The sequence below is a fragment of the Equus quagga genome, chromosome 11 (genome assembly GCF_021613505.1).
Source record: "Equus quagga isolate Etosha38 chromosome 11, UCLA_HA_Equagga_1.0, whole genome shotgun sequence".
NCBI lineage: Eukaryota > Metazoa > Chordata > Mammalia > Perissodactyla > Equidae > Equus > Equus quagga.
Window position 1 is genome coordinate 111,398,554 of NC_060277.1, and position 13,366 is coordinate 111,411,919.

Sequence of the window (13,366 nt, forward strand, 5' to 3'; positions counted from 1 at the left end):
CAGGCTCAGCAGGTGTAAACGCAGGTGACTGTTGGGCCCCTGTGTCACGATGACAGCACTGACCCTCCGTGAAGAGCAGAAGACAAGTCTTAGCCCATGGGAGCATAATCGTGCCTTTCCTCTCTGCTGCTTCCCTGTGGCACCGAGTGGCAGGAGTCTCGGAGCTGCGACTCCAGGGGTACACTCTGGCCACCTAGATCTTTTTCTCTAAGTGTAGCTGGCCCGTGATGACGGAGTTTATATAGTGCGTTAGGTTCCTCTCAGGCTCCATCCATTCGACCTCTGGGCTGTCAAGAAGTAGGCCAACATATGCTGGCTGGTATGGATGTAAAGATTTCCAGAAAATCCTCATTTATCTTGATCCTTAGCGTGGGAATTAAGGGAAGCTGGCTTTGAAAAAATCTTGACATTAACTTCTTGGAAACCTATGAAATGAAAAAAAAGTTTTTTCCCCTAAAAAATGAAATTTTAAAAGTACTTTGTATTCATAGAAAAAGTGTCTGTGGGTGTCCTCATGCTCCCCTGCTGTGGAAAGTCAGAGCTCTGCTCAGCCTTGTGCTGGTTTCATTGAGGAGGCTGAGCCCAGCACTGCCCGCAGCCGGTGCAGGCTAGAGCCGGCAGAGGTTCCCCTCGGCCCCGGCAGAGTTGGCTCAACGCCCCTGCTGAGCTGCTCCGTCTGCTGGCTCTTATGTTTTTCTTTTACAATATTGGGCAGAAAAATGTTGCACCTTCACCCACTCCACAGAAACCAGCTGCTGCTTGTTAGAAGGAAAGAGGTTGGGGCCGGCCCCGTGGCCTAGCAGTTAAGTTCAGTGCACTCCACTTTGGTGGCTCAGGTTTGGTTCCTGGGTGTGGACCTGCACCACTTGATGGCAGCCATGCTGTGGCATCGACCCACATGCAAAATAGAGGAAGGTTGGCACAGATGTTCACTCAGGGCCAATCTTCCTCAGCAAAAAAAAAAAAAAAAGAACAAGCTTGAAGCTCATGTGGAATGTGGGAGCACACGTTTCCCTGGAAAGGTTCTGAGTCATGGCTTTGTCAGAACTGTGCTGCTAACCCTTTCCCTCGCCTCCTGCAGACGGCCGGCCCCTCTATGTGCTCAGGCTGGGGCAGATGGACACCAAGGGCTTGGTGAGAGCCCTCGGGGAGGAGGCCCTGCTCAGATATGTAAGTGTTCCCTTTCGGCTTTGCGGTTTCTTTCTCTGCCAACGGGATTGGGATATTACAGCTGTCCTGTCATAACAAGCACTTATTGCCTTTGTAACTAGAAAGGAAAATCTATAAATATGTTTTACAAATTTTGAAAGAGTAGATAAAAGTTATAAAAAGGTTTTTCAAAGGGGAAGCATCGACAAAAAATCCGTGTCCCGTCAAGATGACTACTTGGGAGCTCATGCTGAGTCATCTTTCCCCTTGCTCCCGCACTGAGGTGGTCCCTGCCCTCCTCCCCACTCCTCCTCAGGCGCTTCTCCGATCAGGCCCCCCAGGGGCGCTCTTTCTGCGCACCGCCTCCACGCAGCCTCTCAGCGTCTTTCACCTGCTCTGTCACAAGTGCTCCTTCCCTGTCTCCCTGGCCCCAGGCGCTCTGCTTCCACTGCAGCTGCCACAGTGGGGCAGGTAGGAAGAGAAGACTATCATCCTTAAATTAAAAACAAAGACTTTAAAAGGCACATCTGTGTCCCATTATCCTAAAATAGCCCCTTTGGCATTTTGTCGGGTATTGTTAGCCCCTGCCACTGTGTTCATACGTGCACACATACTTCTCCACACGTGTGCACACTTGCACAGAAAGATGTGGATGGACTGCTTCTGTAGGGAAGGGTTTGTTAATCCAAATCAAAGGGTTCCCTTTGGCCGTCCTCCAAGTGTCCTAAGACTGCCCTTTTTCTTGGCTGGTACATGTAGCATGAAATTGTTCCCCAAGCCAACTGTCACTTACCTCTGACTATGCCAGGTGCACTCCTTCTGAAGACAGGTGAGCGGGCCATCCCGTCCCTGCCCGTCTGGGGCCTCCTCGTAACTGATGGCACTCAAGGTGGCTGTCACCTTTGCCGAACAGATCAGTGCTTATTCTCTTTGAGAGTGAGATCTTCGTCGTCGGTGGTCTGCTTGTGTGCATGAATGTGTCAGAAAGTTTACATGCTTACCTAAAATATGCTGTATCGTTGTCACCTGCTTTCATAGCTTGATACGGTAGTGTTACCTTCTTCGAATAATCATGGGGTTTTTATGGCCCTTTTATCCATAGGTTCTCTCCATCAATGAAGAAGGGCTAAGACGATGTGAAGAAAATACAAAAGTCTTTGGTCGGCCTATCAGGTAGATTTGCGACTTTGTTTTTCCTTCAGTTTATTGAGAATATGAGTTAAATATTTCTAGTTGATTTTCAGAACCAAAATCTCATTTGAGTTTTAGATTTTTAGGACCAAATCTAAATAGTTTACTATTTTCCATGGTCTAAAAGGTAGAAGGTAAACATCGTCTGTGGTCAGTTGTGAGGGACAGTTGCCCGGTGTTGGCATTCCCAGCCTGTGGCCTTGCTGTCCCCTCTTAGTCTGCAGGGGCTTTGGGAGCCCAGGGTCGCAGACTTTTTGGGGGCAGGGCGTGGTGCAAAAAACTATTCTGTGTTCCTAAACCACACTCTAGTTGTGGTGAACTGTTGACAACGTGCAGTGCTTCAGAGGTTGCGCTGAGACGGGTGTGGCCGGTTAACTGGCGCGAAAGTTCCCTGAGGGCAGGGACTTGAGCTGTTCTCACTGCTGTGCTCACAGCTCCTGAGGCGGCACTTGACTCAGATATTCATTGAGGAGTAGCCTGTTCTGGTTCAATTACACTGCGTATTAAACTGCCCGCTCCGAGCCCTGTTGGGTCAGTAGAGGTGGCTCAGCATGTCAGGGACAGCATGTCACCTTATCTGCTGGTCACTGAGTTTGTCAGACTGAGGTTTTTATTCGCTGTTGATTGGCCATTGATTGCTTTAACATTCCAGGCATTGGTCCTGCCACACTGACCCCCTGTGCTTTATAGACGTAGATAGAAGTATAGTTCGAAACACTGTAATTTGAAAAACCGGTGTGTCTTTGGAAATGGATATAAATGACTGTTTTATAATATCAGAAAGAAAAAAAGTAGCTGTAGGACACAGTTTGCCAACTCTGCTGTCCATTGAATAATCACACTCGGGTCTGCGCCCCCCACAGTTCGTGGACCTGCCTGGTGGACCTGGAGGGGCTGAACATGCGCCACCTGTGGAGGCCAGGCGTCAAAGCCCTGCTGCGCATCATCGAGGTGGTGGAGGCCAACTACCCCGAGACTCTGGGCCGCCTCCTCATCCTTCGGGCTCCCCGGGTGTTTCCTGTCCTCTGGACGCTGGTGGGTTCAGATGCTGTTTCGCAGTAACTGGTAGCCATTTGGAAGGCAGACATGCATGCATTCATAAACATGTGTTTATGACTTTAAGTCTTAGGAAAAAACAAAATAAACATGGAAAGATAGAAAATTTCTCAGACCATTTAAGGGAAGAAAGAATTCCTGAGTGTCTTAATGTCATGCAGATGGACTTTACAGAACAAGGGTGTCAAACTCAATTCCCTTCCCCCCACCCCTACCCACCCACTCATAATATCACATTGTCATTTTAGTCTTTGAAAATCAGACAGCAAAGCTAATATGACTACATGGTCTTTTCTGATTCCTTCCAGGTTAGTCCATTCATTGATGACAACACCAGAAGGAAATTCCTGATTTATGCAGGAAATGACTACCAGGGTCCTGGAGGCCTGCTGGATTACATTGATAGAGAGGTTATTCCAGACTTCCTGGGCGGAGAGTGCATGGTATGTGTTTAGGCAAGTTGCATGCTGCACATTTGGCAGCCTAAAGGCTGGGAAAGGTGGATGCCGGTTTGCATGAATATTCTCAGGACTTTTAGTGTGGATTATTTGTTTTTCTTTTGTTTTTGTTTTTTTGGGTGGCATCTCTCTGATCCAGGGTGAAACTAAATAGAACCATTTAGATAATTTTTGATAACATGTACATTTCTTTTCTTTTTTTTTTTAAGATGGGCTCTGAGCTAACATCTGTTGCCAGTTTTTTTCTTTTCTTTTCTTTTCTTTTCTTCTTCTCCCCAAAGCCCCTCAGTACGTAGTTGTATATTCTAGTCGTAGGTACTTTCTAGCTCTGCTACACAGGACGCCGCCCCAGCATGACTTGGTGAGGGTGCTAGATCCACGCCCAGGATCCGAATCTGCGAAACCCTGGGCCACTGAAGCAGAGCGCGCGACCTTTAACCCCCTGGCCACGGGGCCAGCCCCAATGTGCACATTTCTTCATTGTTAAATACTACCGAGAGTTTGCCTCAGAATCTAATATAATTTCAGCCAGCTTTGTTCACTCAGCTTTGTGTGGATCAGATTTTTTAACTGTTGTAGAGGAGCTGTGCATTTTTTTAAAACACTATTAAAAAAATCAAATTGATTCTTGGGGCTGGCCCCGTGGCTGAGTGGTTAAGTTCGCGCACTCTGCTGCAGGCAGCCCAGTGTTTCGTTGGTTCGAATCCTGGGCGTGGACATGGCACTGCTCATCAAACCACGCTGAGGCAGCATCCCACATGCCACAACTAGAAGGACCCACAACGAAGAATATACAACTACGTGCCAGGGGGCCTTGGGGAGAAAAAGGAAAAAAATAAAATCTTAAAAAAGAAAATCAAGTTGATTCTTAAAAAGACCCCCCCCCCCGACAATAAATCAGGATAACATTTTAATGAGGATAAATTAAGGGAACTGGTTCTCCTTCTGTAATTTAGGGTTTTTAATACCTTGAGTTGCTGGCTTATCAGGCCAACGCCTCCACTTCTACCCCCGGTACTGATGGTGAGGGGTTCAGAGGAGTTTAGCTCCTTGAGGGCCTTACAGCCTCCAGAGCATGACTGCCTGCCGTGAGGGTGAAGGAAGCCGAGGCCTGGAGAGGCCCGAGAGACTGCTGCAGTGACAGCTGAAGGCAGCATGGCGGCATGTGATCACATGGCTGGGTCCTGCCTGAGAGAGGGTCTCTGTCACCCTTCATGGTAGATGAACTTATCCTTTAGAGATGTGTACGCACTGGATGTGACTCCTGTATTGAGCTAATGAATTGGGCTCTCAGGAATCTTCTGGATGGGTAGAGGAATTTAAACAGCATTTGAATTCAGCTCTCAGTTCGTCGGTCCTGCTGTGACGAGTTGCGGGTGTAATCACAGTGCAGTGCAAGGAGCAAGTAAATTACAGGACCCTAACTTACCAAGTGCCGGTGAGATTAAACCGTGAGGGAAGGTTGGAGAAACCCACAGTGACTTGTGTTATATGAGGGAATGCTCCCATGTGGTTGCTCCTCCTACTTACGACCCGAAAAGCTGAGCTGGAGCAGGAGACCTGACTCACCACAGATCCTGCCTGCATTGTCACGCACTGACCCCTGCGATGCATTCCTGCTGCTGAGAGGCCTCATAATTCATTGAGATCTCCACACTCTGGCCTCTGAGGCTTCTTCTCAGCTCTCTTGTGCTACTGTGCAGGCTGGTGTTGAAGAGGGGCCTCCCTTCCACGTGTCGGTCTGCTGTCTGCTACCATGACGTTATCGCTGTGACGTGACGCTCGCGCTCCATTGCCAGCCATGGCTGGAGTGTTCTCTTTCTGCGGCCGCCTCCCGGGGCTGATGGTGTGGGGAGCGCTTTAGAGTTCGTACTCTTTAATGTTAAGTCGTTACGGCAAAGTCAGTTAGGAAGTTCACGACATGCACACATTCAAAAGAAGCTCTCCTTTATTGTTTGGCTGACATGGACCAATTGTTTGACTTGGGATAGACACGAAGCTTTCATCGTTGATTGTATTTCTTGACTATAATTGCATGTACTAAAAATAATGCCTGTAGCTGCTGAGAATAAAACTGTTTTCTTAACATAATCTTTCTGCTTTGTAGTGCGATAGAAATACTTGTAATTCTTATATAAACCAGCTTTAGTAGTCGAGTCCAGTACCTCGTGCATATTAGTGTGAATTCTGTGGTCAGTCAGCTTCAACCTGTTCTCATTTATTTAAAGCAAGACATGTATTTAAGTGTTTTTTTAAAATTCTTTTCCTAAGTACTACAGAATATTTTATGACATTGCTAGTGTTTTCCATTTCCTGAGTAGCTCCAAGGAGTCGAGCGTATCAGGATGTGGCGCTTGCCAGCCTGTTTGGTTTTCAGAGGATCGCTTGTGTTTGCCTGGCTTTGATTGCTCTGTTTACATTTCCAGTGTGAAGTGCCCGAGGGCGGACTGGTTCCCAAGTCGCTGTACAGGACTGCGGAGGAGCTGGAAAACGAAGACCTCAAGCTCTGGACAGAAACCATCTATCAGTCTGCGAGCGTCTTCAAGGGAGCCCCCCACGAGGTGCGCCTCTGCGACGCGCCCTCCTCCGGCAGATTCTTCAGCGGCTCTTCCCAAGAGGACTGAGTTGGAAGAATCGTGCTTTTTCTGGTCTTTGTCTTTAGGTTTTGTGGACACGTGTTCTTTTGTTGGTGGGCGTCAACACTGGAGAGCAGGCGCGGCTCAGCGCAGGGAAGGGAGCTGGGGTCTCTGGCCTCCGTTTGACTAGATACTCTTCACACAGGGATGCATAGCAGGTCTTTCCTTGTAGGGAGATTTTTGAGTCTTAAATTTAGTTTATTTAATGATGTATAGAACCAATTTCATTTTCTGTTTTTTCTTGACTGGGTTTTGGTTATTTATATTTTTTAAGGAATTAGCCCATTTTTGTGAGTATAATGGAGTGAGGAAAAACTAGCACATCTCTATTTTCCCTTCCTGCTGTCACATTGTGGTGCAGAAGCAAGAGTATTCCTGTATTTCTATATACACTGTGACATGGTGAGTGACCTTAGGTGTGAGGCAGTTGCCCTTCCCTGAGTCCCAGCGCGGGGTCTGTGGCTCGGAGCCGTTGGAGAGGATGGCGGCACTTGGTACAGTGTGGGCGTTCAGTGGGAGTGGGCTGCTGGCCCGGGCTGGTGCTGGTGGCCAGGAGCTGACCCCTTGCTGCCTGCTGCCACGGCAGCTGCCCGGCTGGGCCACCAGCCACTTGTTCTTGATGGCATGTCTCCGTACAGCCAGCCTGTCACTTGTGGGGCAAGTGGACACTGTTGCTGTTGTTTGAACAAGTGAGACAGATTTGGTGTGCCTCGTTCATAGATTGTGTAGGGAGAATCTCCAGTTTTCATGACTATTTGTAGAGGATTACTTGTATTAATTTCTTATTTGGAGAGCAGGTTCGAGGAGACGGAGTTCTGGTTTGTCTTTTCTTAGGTAACTGTTGCTCTTTTCCGTGGTAGAGAACTTGTGGCATAAAATGTTCCTTGAGAGTCGGAGGGTGTCTGTGAAAATGCACAGCCAGGTTTCCTACATCCAAACTCTACAAACCGCAGTTCTGCTTTGGAGTTAAGTAAAGCACGAATCGCGGAGAGTGATACCCCTGAAACGAAGGCTGAGTTAAATGTCCCTGTTGTGAATGCAGAAAAAGAGAGTGCCTGTCACAGAGGGGGCCTGGTGGCTCAGGAGGGCTCCACCCCTGGGGAGCCACTTTGCTGAAGGAGAGTGGGCCGTGTCGTCAGTGCCACCGCCATTCTCAGATGTGACTCGCGCTGTGTGGGACCTACTCTTTGAGGGGGTCCCGCGCTGTTTCAGCGGTTGGAGGGCAGCGGTGGGGTGGGGAAGGGCCCACGTGGCGCACAGCACGTGCTGAAGAGACGGCAGGTGTGTGCAGGGCTCGCCGGGCGCGCTGGGCGGAAGGCCGGGCGCACACAGGCCCTGGCCGGTGCCGAAGCTGTTCAGTGACTGCACGGCTCTTTGCATCTGGTTTTGATTCTCACATCCCTCCACAGTAATCTTCTGAAGCTGTAACTCTGCTCGTTCCCTTCTGGGAATCTTCACACGGGCACCGTTTAACGTTCAGCTTTTAGACTGGCACTCAACACCCGAGGCCCGCCCCACCATACCACATGGCTCTTCTCTGTCCACCCAGCCCCACTGCCACTGTCCCTTACGTGAGCCTCTGCAGAGGCCGGCCTTGGTCCCGTCCCCTGCCCCTGCCAGGGACACCTCCTCCCGGCCCTCCGTGTGCTCTGTGTTTAGCTTCCACCTTTTCTGGGACCTTCCCTGTGCTCGCCAGCGCAGAGAAACCCACGGAGCCACTTGCGGGCTGCTGTGTGTTGTTTCTGTTTGGTATTACTAGGACGCGTTTTCCAGCCGGGACTTGGTGTTTTAGCGTGCTGGCTAGAGATCGTGTAATGGGAAATTGGGGGCTGAGGTGTAGCTGATAGCTAACGGAGAGCATGGCACGGGGCCTGGAGCCGGAGTGACTGGTTGAAAGGAGGAAGAGTCAGTGGGAAAGCTGGTGGTTGGATTATGAATCTGGGTGGTTCTCCCCCCCGCCACGCAGCGGGGCTGAGAAGCTCCTGGAGGGGACGCCGTTGCCTCAGTGTCAGCACGGGGCCTCACGCCTACCTCGCTTGGTTGATGCCATCTCTTTTTCCAGATTCTCATTCAGATTGTGGATGCCTCTTCTGTGATCACTTGGGATTTTGATGTGTGCAAAGGGGACATTGTCTTTAACATCTACCACTCCAAGAGGTCACCACAGCCGCCCAAAAAGGACTCCTTGGGGGCGCACAGCATCACTTCCCCAGGAGGGAACAACGTGCAGCTGATAGACAGAGCCTGGCAGCTGGGCCGCGACTACAGCATGGTGGAGTCACCTCTGATTTGCAAAGAGGGAGAAAGTGTGCAGGTAAAAAATCTCTGATTTTCTACCGCTTGGTTATTTTGTCTGGAGAAGAAAGAGCCTTTGCTTTATTCCCATCCCGGGTAGCTGGTGCCATTTGTCTCTGGAGGGTGGTAGGTGTTACAGTCAAGAATGTCTCAGGAACCCAGGTGAGTCTTAGAAGAAAAGGAACTCAAACCTGCACAGTGGTTCTGGACAGAATCCATGACTTGTGTCTAAAGTGCATGGGTCTCCTTGAGAAGCATTTTCACAGAAGCCACACGGACAGGAAGGAAGAGGCCTTCTGTGCACACACAGCTGGGGTTCAGGAGACTTCCGCGAGGACGGTCTTTGACTGTGTTACGTTTCTCCTTCAAAGGAAAATCACCCCAAATAGAAGTGAGAGAAGCAAGTACGTAGGGAACTGTTCACTGTCATTACTGAGCACTCAGGTTTATTTTAAAGTGCTCTGTCACTTCGGTTTGTAACTTTTGCCCGGTTACTTTGAGTGCTTGTGTGCGCAGTGGTCGGTCGGTGCTCCTGGCCTTCCTAATAGATACGTGATTGTGCCGCCTTCACGGTTTTCAGGGCTAAGTCTCTCAGTGTTCCAGTGGTCTTAGAACCACAGTGAGAGAGGATTTTATTCAGTTTTAAAAATAAGGAATATTTTAAGCTGTATCACAGTCTTTAATTCCAGAATTGATGGAGAAAGCAATTTTCACAGATTGACATTCTACTGTAGATTGACATTCTTTTAACACAGAATGTGTCAGTGAGGTCATTGCAAGTGTGTCACCGAGAGCATTGCCTGGTCCGGGTGACCTTTGTTGACGCCCCCGAGACCGAGCGAAGGGCCCGCAAGCACTCCCATCCTGCCAGGCCTCTGCTTCCAGCGTGTTCCTCCTCCCACGAGGCTGTGGGTCCCTGCCACGGACAGATGTGGAGTGGTACTCTCCGTGGCCTTCCCAGCACCTAGCAGAGGCCTCGCCGCAGGGCTGGCACTCAGCGAAGGCAGCATGGGACCGGCCCTGACAGTGAACCAGCGTAGCATGCCTTCCACCTGTCAAGATGGTCGGTGATGACTGCTGAAGCTGAGTGGACTCGCGACGGCTCCCTCGGCGCTGTCAGACCCACTGTAGGATAGGACTTGGAAGGAAGTCCTCTCAGCTGGCGCTGTCTGACTTGTTCCAGGGCTCCCATGTGACACGGTGGCCCGGCTTCTACATCCTGCAGTGGAAATTCCACAGCATGCCAGCGTGTGCTGCCACCAGCCTGCCCCGGGTGGACGACGTGCTGGCCTCCCTGCAGGTCTCTTCCCACAAGTGCAAAGTGATGTACTACACCGAGGTGATCGGGTCTGAGGATTTCAGGTACGGGCTCCTCTTCCAGGCGGGGCTGCCGCGAGTCTGGCCTGGTCAGAGGGAGGCTCAGCATGTGCAGCGGGGCTTGGGTACGGGTGGGGTCGCCTTTGGACCGTTTATTGTTGCCTGTTCGTGATGTCATCTGGGTGCGAGGGCATGGGGAGCCATGGCTCTGGAGGACCCTGCCTGACCGGCTTGCTTTGTGAGTGTGAGGGAGAAGAGTGTGGGGAGCAGAGAGCAGGATTGGCCAGGAAGTCCGGTAGGCAGTGTGGGAAGTGGAGTGGCCGGCCTGCAGTGGGGTCCTCACTCCTCGTCCCCTCCCTGTGCTGTTTGCAGAGGTTCTATGAGCAGCCTGGAGTCCAGCCACAGCGGGTTCTCCCAGCTGAGCGCCGCCACCACCTCCTCCAGCCAGTCCCACTCCAGCTCCATGATTTCCAGGTAGTGCCGCGATCCCCGTGCCCAGTGCGCCGCGGGCGTAGCCACGCCTCCTCGGACAGCCCGCTGCGCTCCGCCCACTGCCCGGCTGCCCAGCGGCTTCATTGTGCAGACTCCTGTCACCCTCTAGGTAGCAAATAGCTCTCCAGATGGTAAATGTAGTCATTGATCCCAAAACTATCTCGACAGGCAGTTTTAACTCCAACTGTAACTCAGTAGCCATAGATTTTGTATACAGTTTACAGTGTGCACAAAATCGAACCAGAGCACAAGGGCTCTCTTGAAAGAAAAGTAGTTTATGTACCAATTAAGAAGTTGACTTTATCTCAAATGTTGATGCAAAAAATGTTTCCAACAACCTCCACACTGTCCATTAGTGGATGAATTCCTACACCATCCTTCAGAGATGACCCCAGCTTCCTACGTGGAGCAGAAGCTGCCAACTTGTTCCCGAAACTGCCTCGCAGTCCTCACCTTCTCCCTGCCGTCAGTCGACATGCTCCGCGGATTCAGGGACAGCCGCTGGGTACCTTTTCCTCTGAGCACGACGCCGCTTAAATTGCAAGGACTCAGAGGCAGCCGGTGGGAGCACCCAGCCTGGCTCCCGGTGGCCAGATGGATCCACTGTTCTAAAGTGGGTGCTGGCGGGTCAAGGGCTCTCCGTGACTCCAGGAGAAACACCGCCATCATTAAACATGCTTTTCTCTTTCCTCCTTTTCATATCTTTTTGACACTTTCAGAGCAGGATTTTTCTGTATGTGAACTTGGCAGAGGTGTTCTTTCCCTTTCCTTCCAGTGTGTCGCTCTTCCTACCTGCAAGATGTTAGTCCTGAACTCCTTCTGCATTTCTGTCCCCAGTGCTCCTCATAGCTTAATAGCGTCAGAGCCCAGGCGGTCCTTCTAGTCACTAGAAGGGTATTTTAAAGACAGAATAAGTCACATTTGCCATCTTGAAACTATCCAGTGTTCATTTTAGCTAACTGGCGTTCTCACCGTGTGGCCACTTCAGGATAACACTGGCCCGTAGGAGCCCGGCTTCTTTGTGGGCTCATGGGGGGGGGGGGGGGGGTATGTGTTTGGGGGGGGGGGGTGGCGGTGGGGTGCGGGGGCGGGTGGGGCAAGTAGAAATAGTTCATATTACAGAGGATTCTTCATAGAAGCAGATCAGAGTACGAGATTGGTCTGCCTTTTACATTTTCTTTTTGATTCCCAATTACAAAGCATGGTCTATCTTGTATGGGCCCTCGTATTTTCAGCTTTTTATGGGAAAAGCAGGTTATTTGCGAATCTGTCTGAATGTTGCATTGGGTTTGTCTCCATGATAAGGACATGATGTGTGGTGTTGTGTGTGGCAGAGTCTGTGCTTTTAAAGACACGTGCCAAAACTCACATGGCCATTATCTGTGTGCGGCAGGCACGTAAACCTTGGTTAGCGTTGCTCTCAGTCTGTTCTGAAGATGGGTGGCCGTGTGAGTGGACAGGTGTGCAGGATGTGTGAGCCCCATGGGGGAGGCGTTGGGGCTCCGCAGAAACGGAGCAGCCTCCTTGCCCAGCCAGTGGAGCTCCGGCTGCATCTGCCCTGGAGCCCCTCCTGGGCTGCCTCCACGATTGCCGGCCTTCCCCGAGCAAGCTGTATGTTTCCTTTGAAAAGACAAGCTCATCCTTGGCTCCTGAAGCCTGTTTCCCGCAAGTACAGTAGGGTTGGTCAGTGCGTCTGTGCTGCTTCCAGTCAGTGCTTCCTGTTTCCAGACTGTAAGGACCTGAGACGGTCCCTTCTTTCTTTCTCTCTTTCTTTCTCTGTGTCTCAGATGGCGATTTTGCTGACAGCTGCCAGGAAAGCGCTTCACTCGACAGCCCACACCAGCCCAGGGATGTTGTAGAGCCCTTTGACTTGCAGCCTCTCCCCTGCCCCGTCTGAAGAGCTGCTCTTTTTAAGTTGATCAGAAGTGGCACTGTTTTATCCCCAAGAACTGACTACATCCTCTAGAGCTCAAAGCACATGACTGCACAGACGCTCCCAGGGTTTCCCATGAGCCACAGCCCACCCGCCCCCTCTGGAGGGGCTGGGGCAGAGGCTCCGTGCGCCCTTGGCGTGTCTCTCTCCTCGGGGCCCTGCACTCTTTTTAAAATGCTGCTGTCTTTTCCTCTTTTTTCAGCACTAATGATTCTTTTGGTTTCTCCCTTTGTTACTAATGTCTTAATTCACTTTCCTCCCTAAATTCATTATTTGCATATCAAATTCTGTAAATGTTTTGTAAACATATTACCTCACTCTTGGTAATACAATACTGATAGTCTTTAAAAGATTTTTTTATTGTTAACAATAATAAATGTGAACTGTTTAAAGAAAAGAAAGTCTTTTTCTTATTGTGAAGCGGCAGTCTCCCTTGAAGAATGTGACATTGAGCCTTTAGAGACTGAAGAGAGGAGGGGCTCTGGAGCCCCGGCGCCGGTGTTCTCAAGTGGCAGGACCCTTCCCAGAGCAGACGTGGCAGCTGTTCGCTGCTGTTGCAGAAGTAGAAGCATGCTGGCAGTTCTCTTGCCTCCAGAAGATGCGCGTCATTTCTCTTGAACCCCGCAAGGTCAAACACGGCCTGTGGCATGGTGCCCCTTGCAGTTTCTTTAGTGATGTGATGGCTCTTTAGTCAGCTGGCCGCAGAGAAAGTGACATGGCCACCCCCTGTGGAAAACCGAATTGCACAGTTAAAAATGGTCAAAATGGCAACGTTTGTTATATGTACTCTACCACAATAAAAAAACCCCTGTGGACATAGTTTACAGCGAATGATACGT

The 13,366-nt window shown here is 50.4% G+C and overlaps 1 protein-coding gene across 3 annotated transcripts in view; it reads left to right on the forward strand.

The window, feature by feature from the left end:
• SEC14L1 (SEC14 like lipid binding 1) overlaps positions 1-12,924 on the forward strand; it is a 55,026-nt gene extending 42,102 nt beyond the window's left edge. For all 3 annotated transcript variants that reach the window (XM_046675184.1, XM_046675183.1, XM_046675185.1), the window contains 9 exons: positions 1,082-1,170; positions 2,252-2,322; positions 3,204-3,375; positions 3,705-3,839; positions 6,281-6,415; positions 8,553-8,804; positions 9,969-10,147; positions 10,475-10,576; positions 12,382-12,924. In XM_046675184.1, coding sequence (XP_046531140.1) covers positions 1,082-1,170; positions 2,252-2,322; positions 3,204-3,375; positions 3,705-3,839; positions 6,281-6,415; positions 8,553-8,804; positions 9,969-10,147; positions 10,475-10,576; positions 12,382-12,397 — 1,151 coding nt within the window. In that variant the 3' untranslated portion in view covers positions 12,398-12,924. The remainder of the gene's footprint in view (positions 1-1,081; positions 1,171-2,251; positions 2,323-3,203; positions 3,376-3,704; positions 3,840-6,280; positions 6,416-8,552; positions 8,805-9,968; positions 10,148-10,474; positions 10,577-12,381) is intronic.
• Positions 12,925-13,366: the final 442 nt, after the last annotated feature.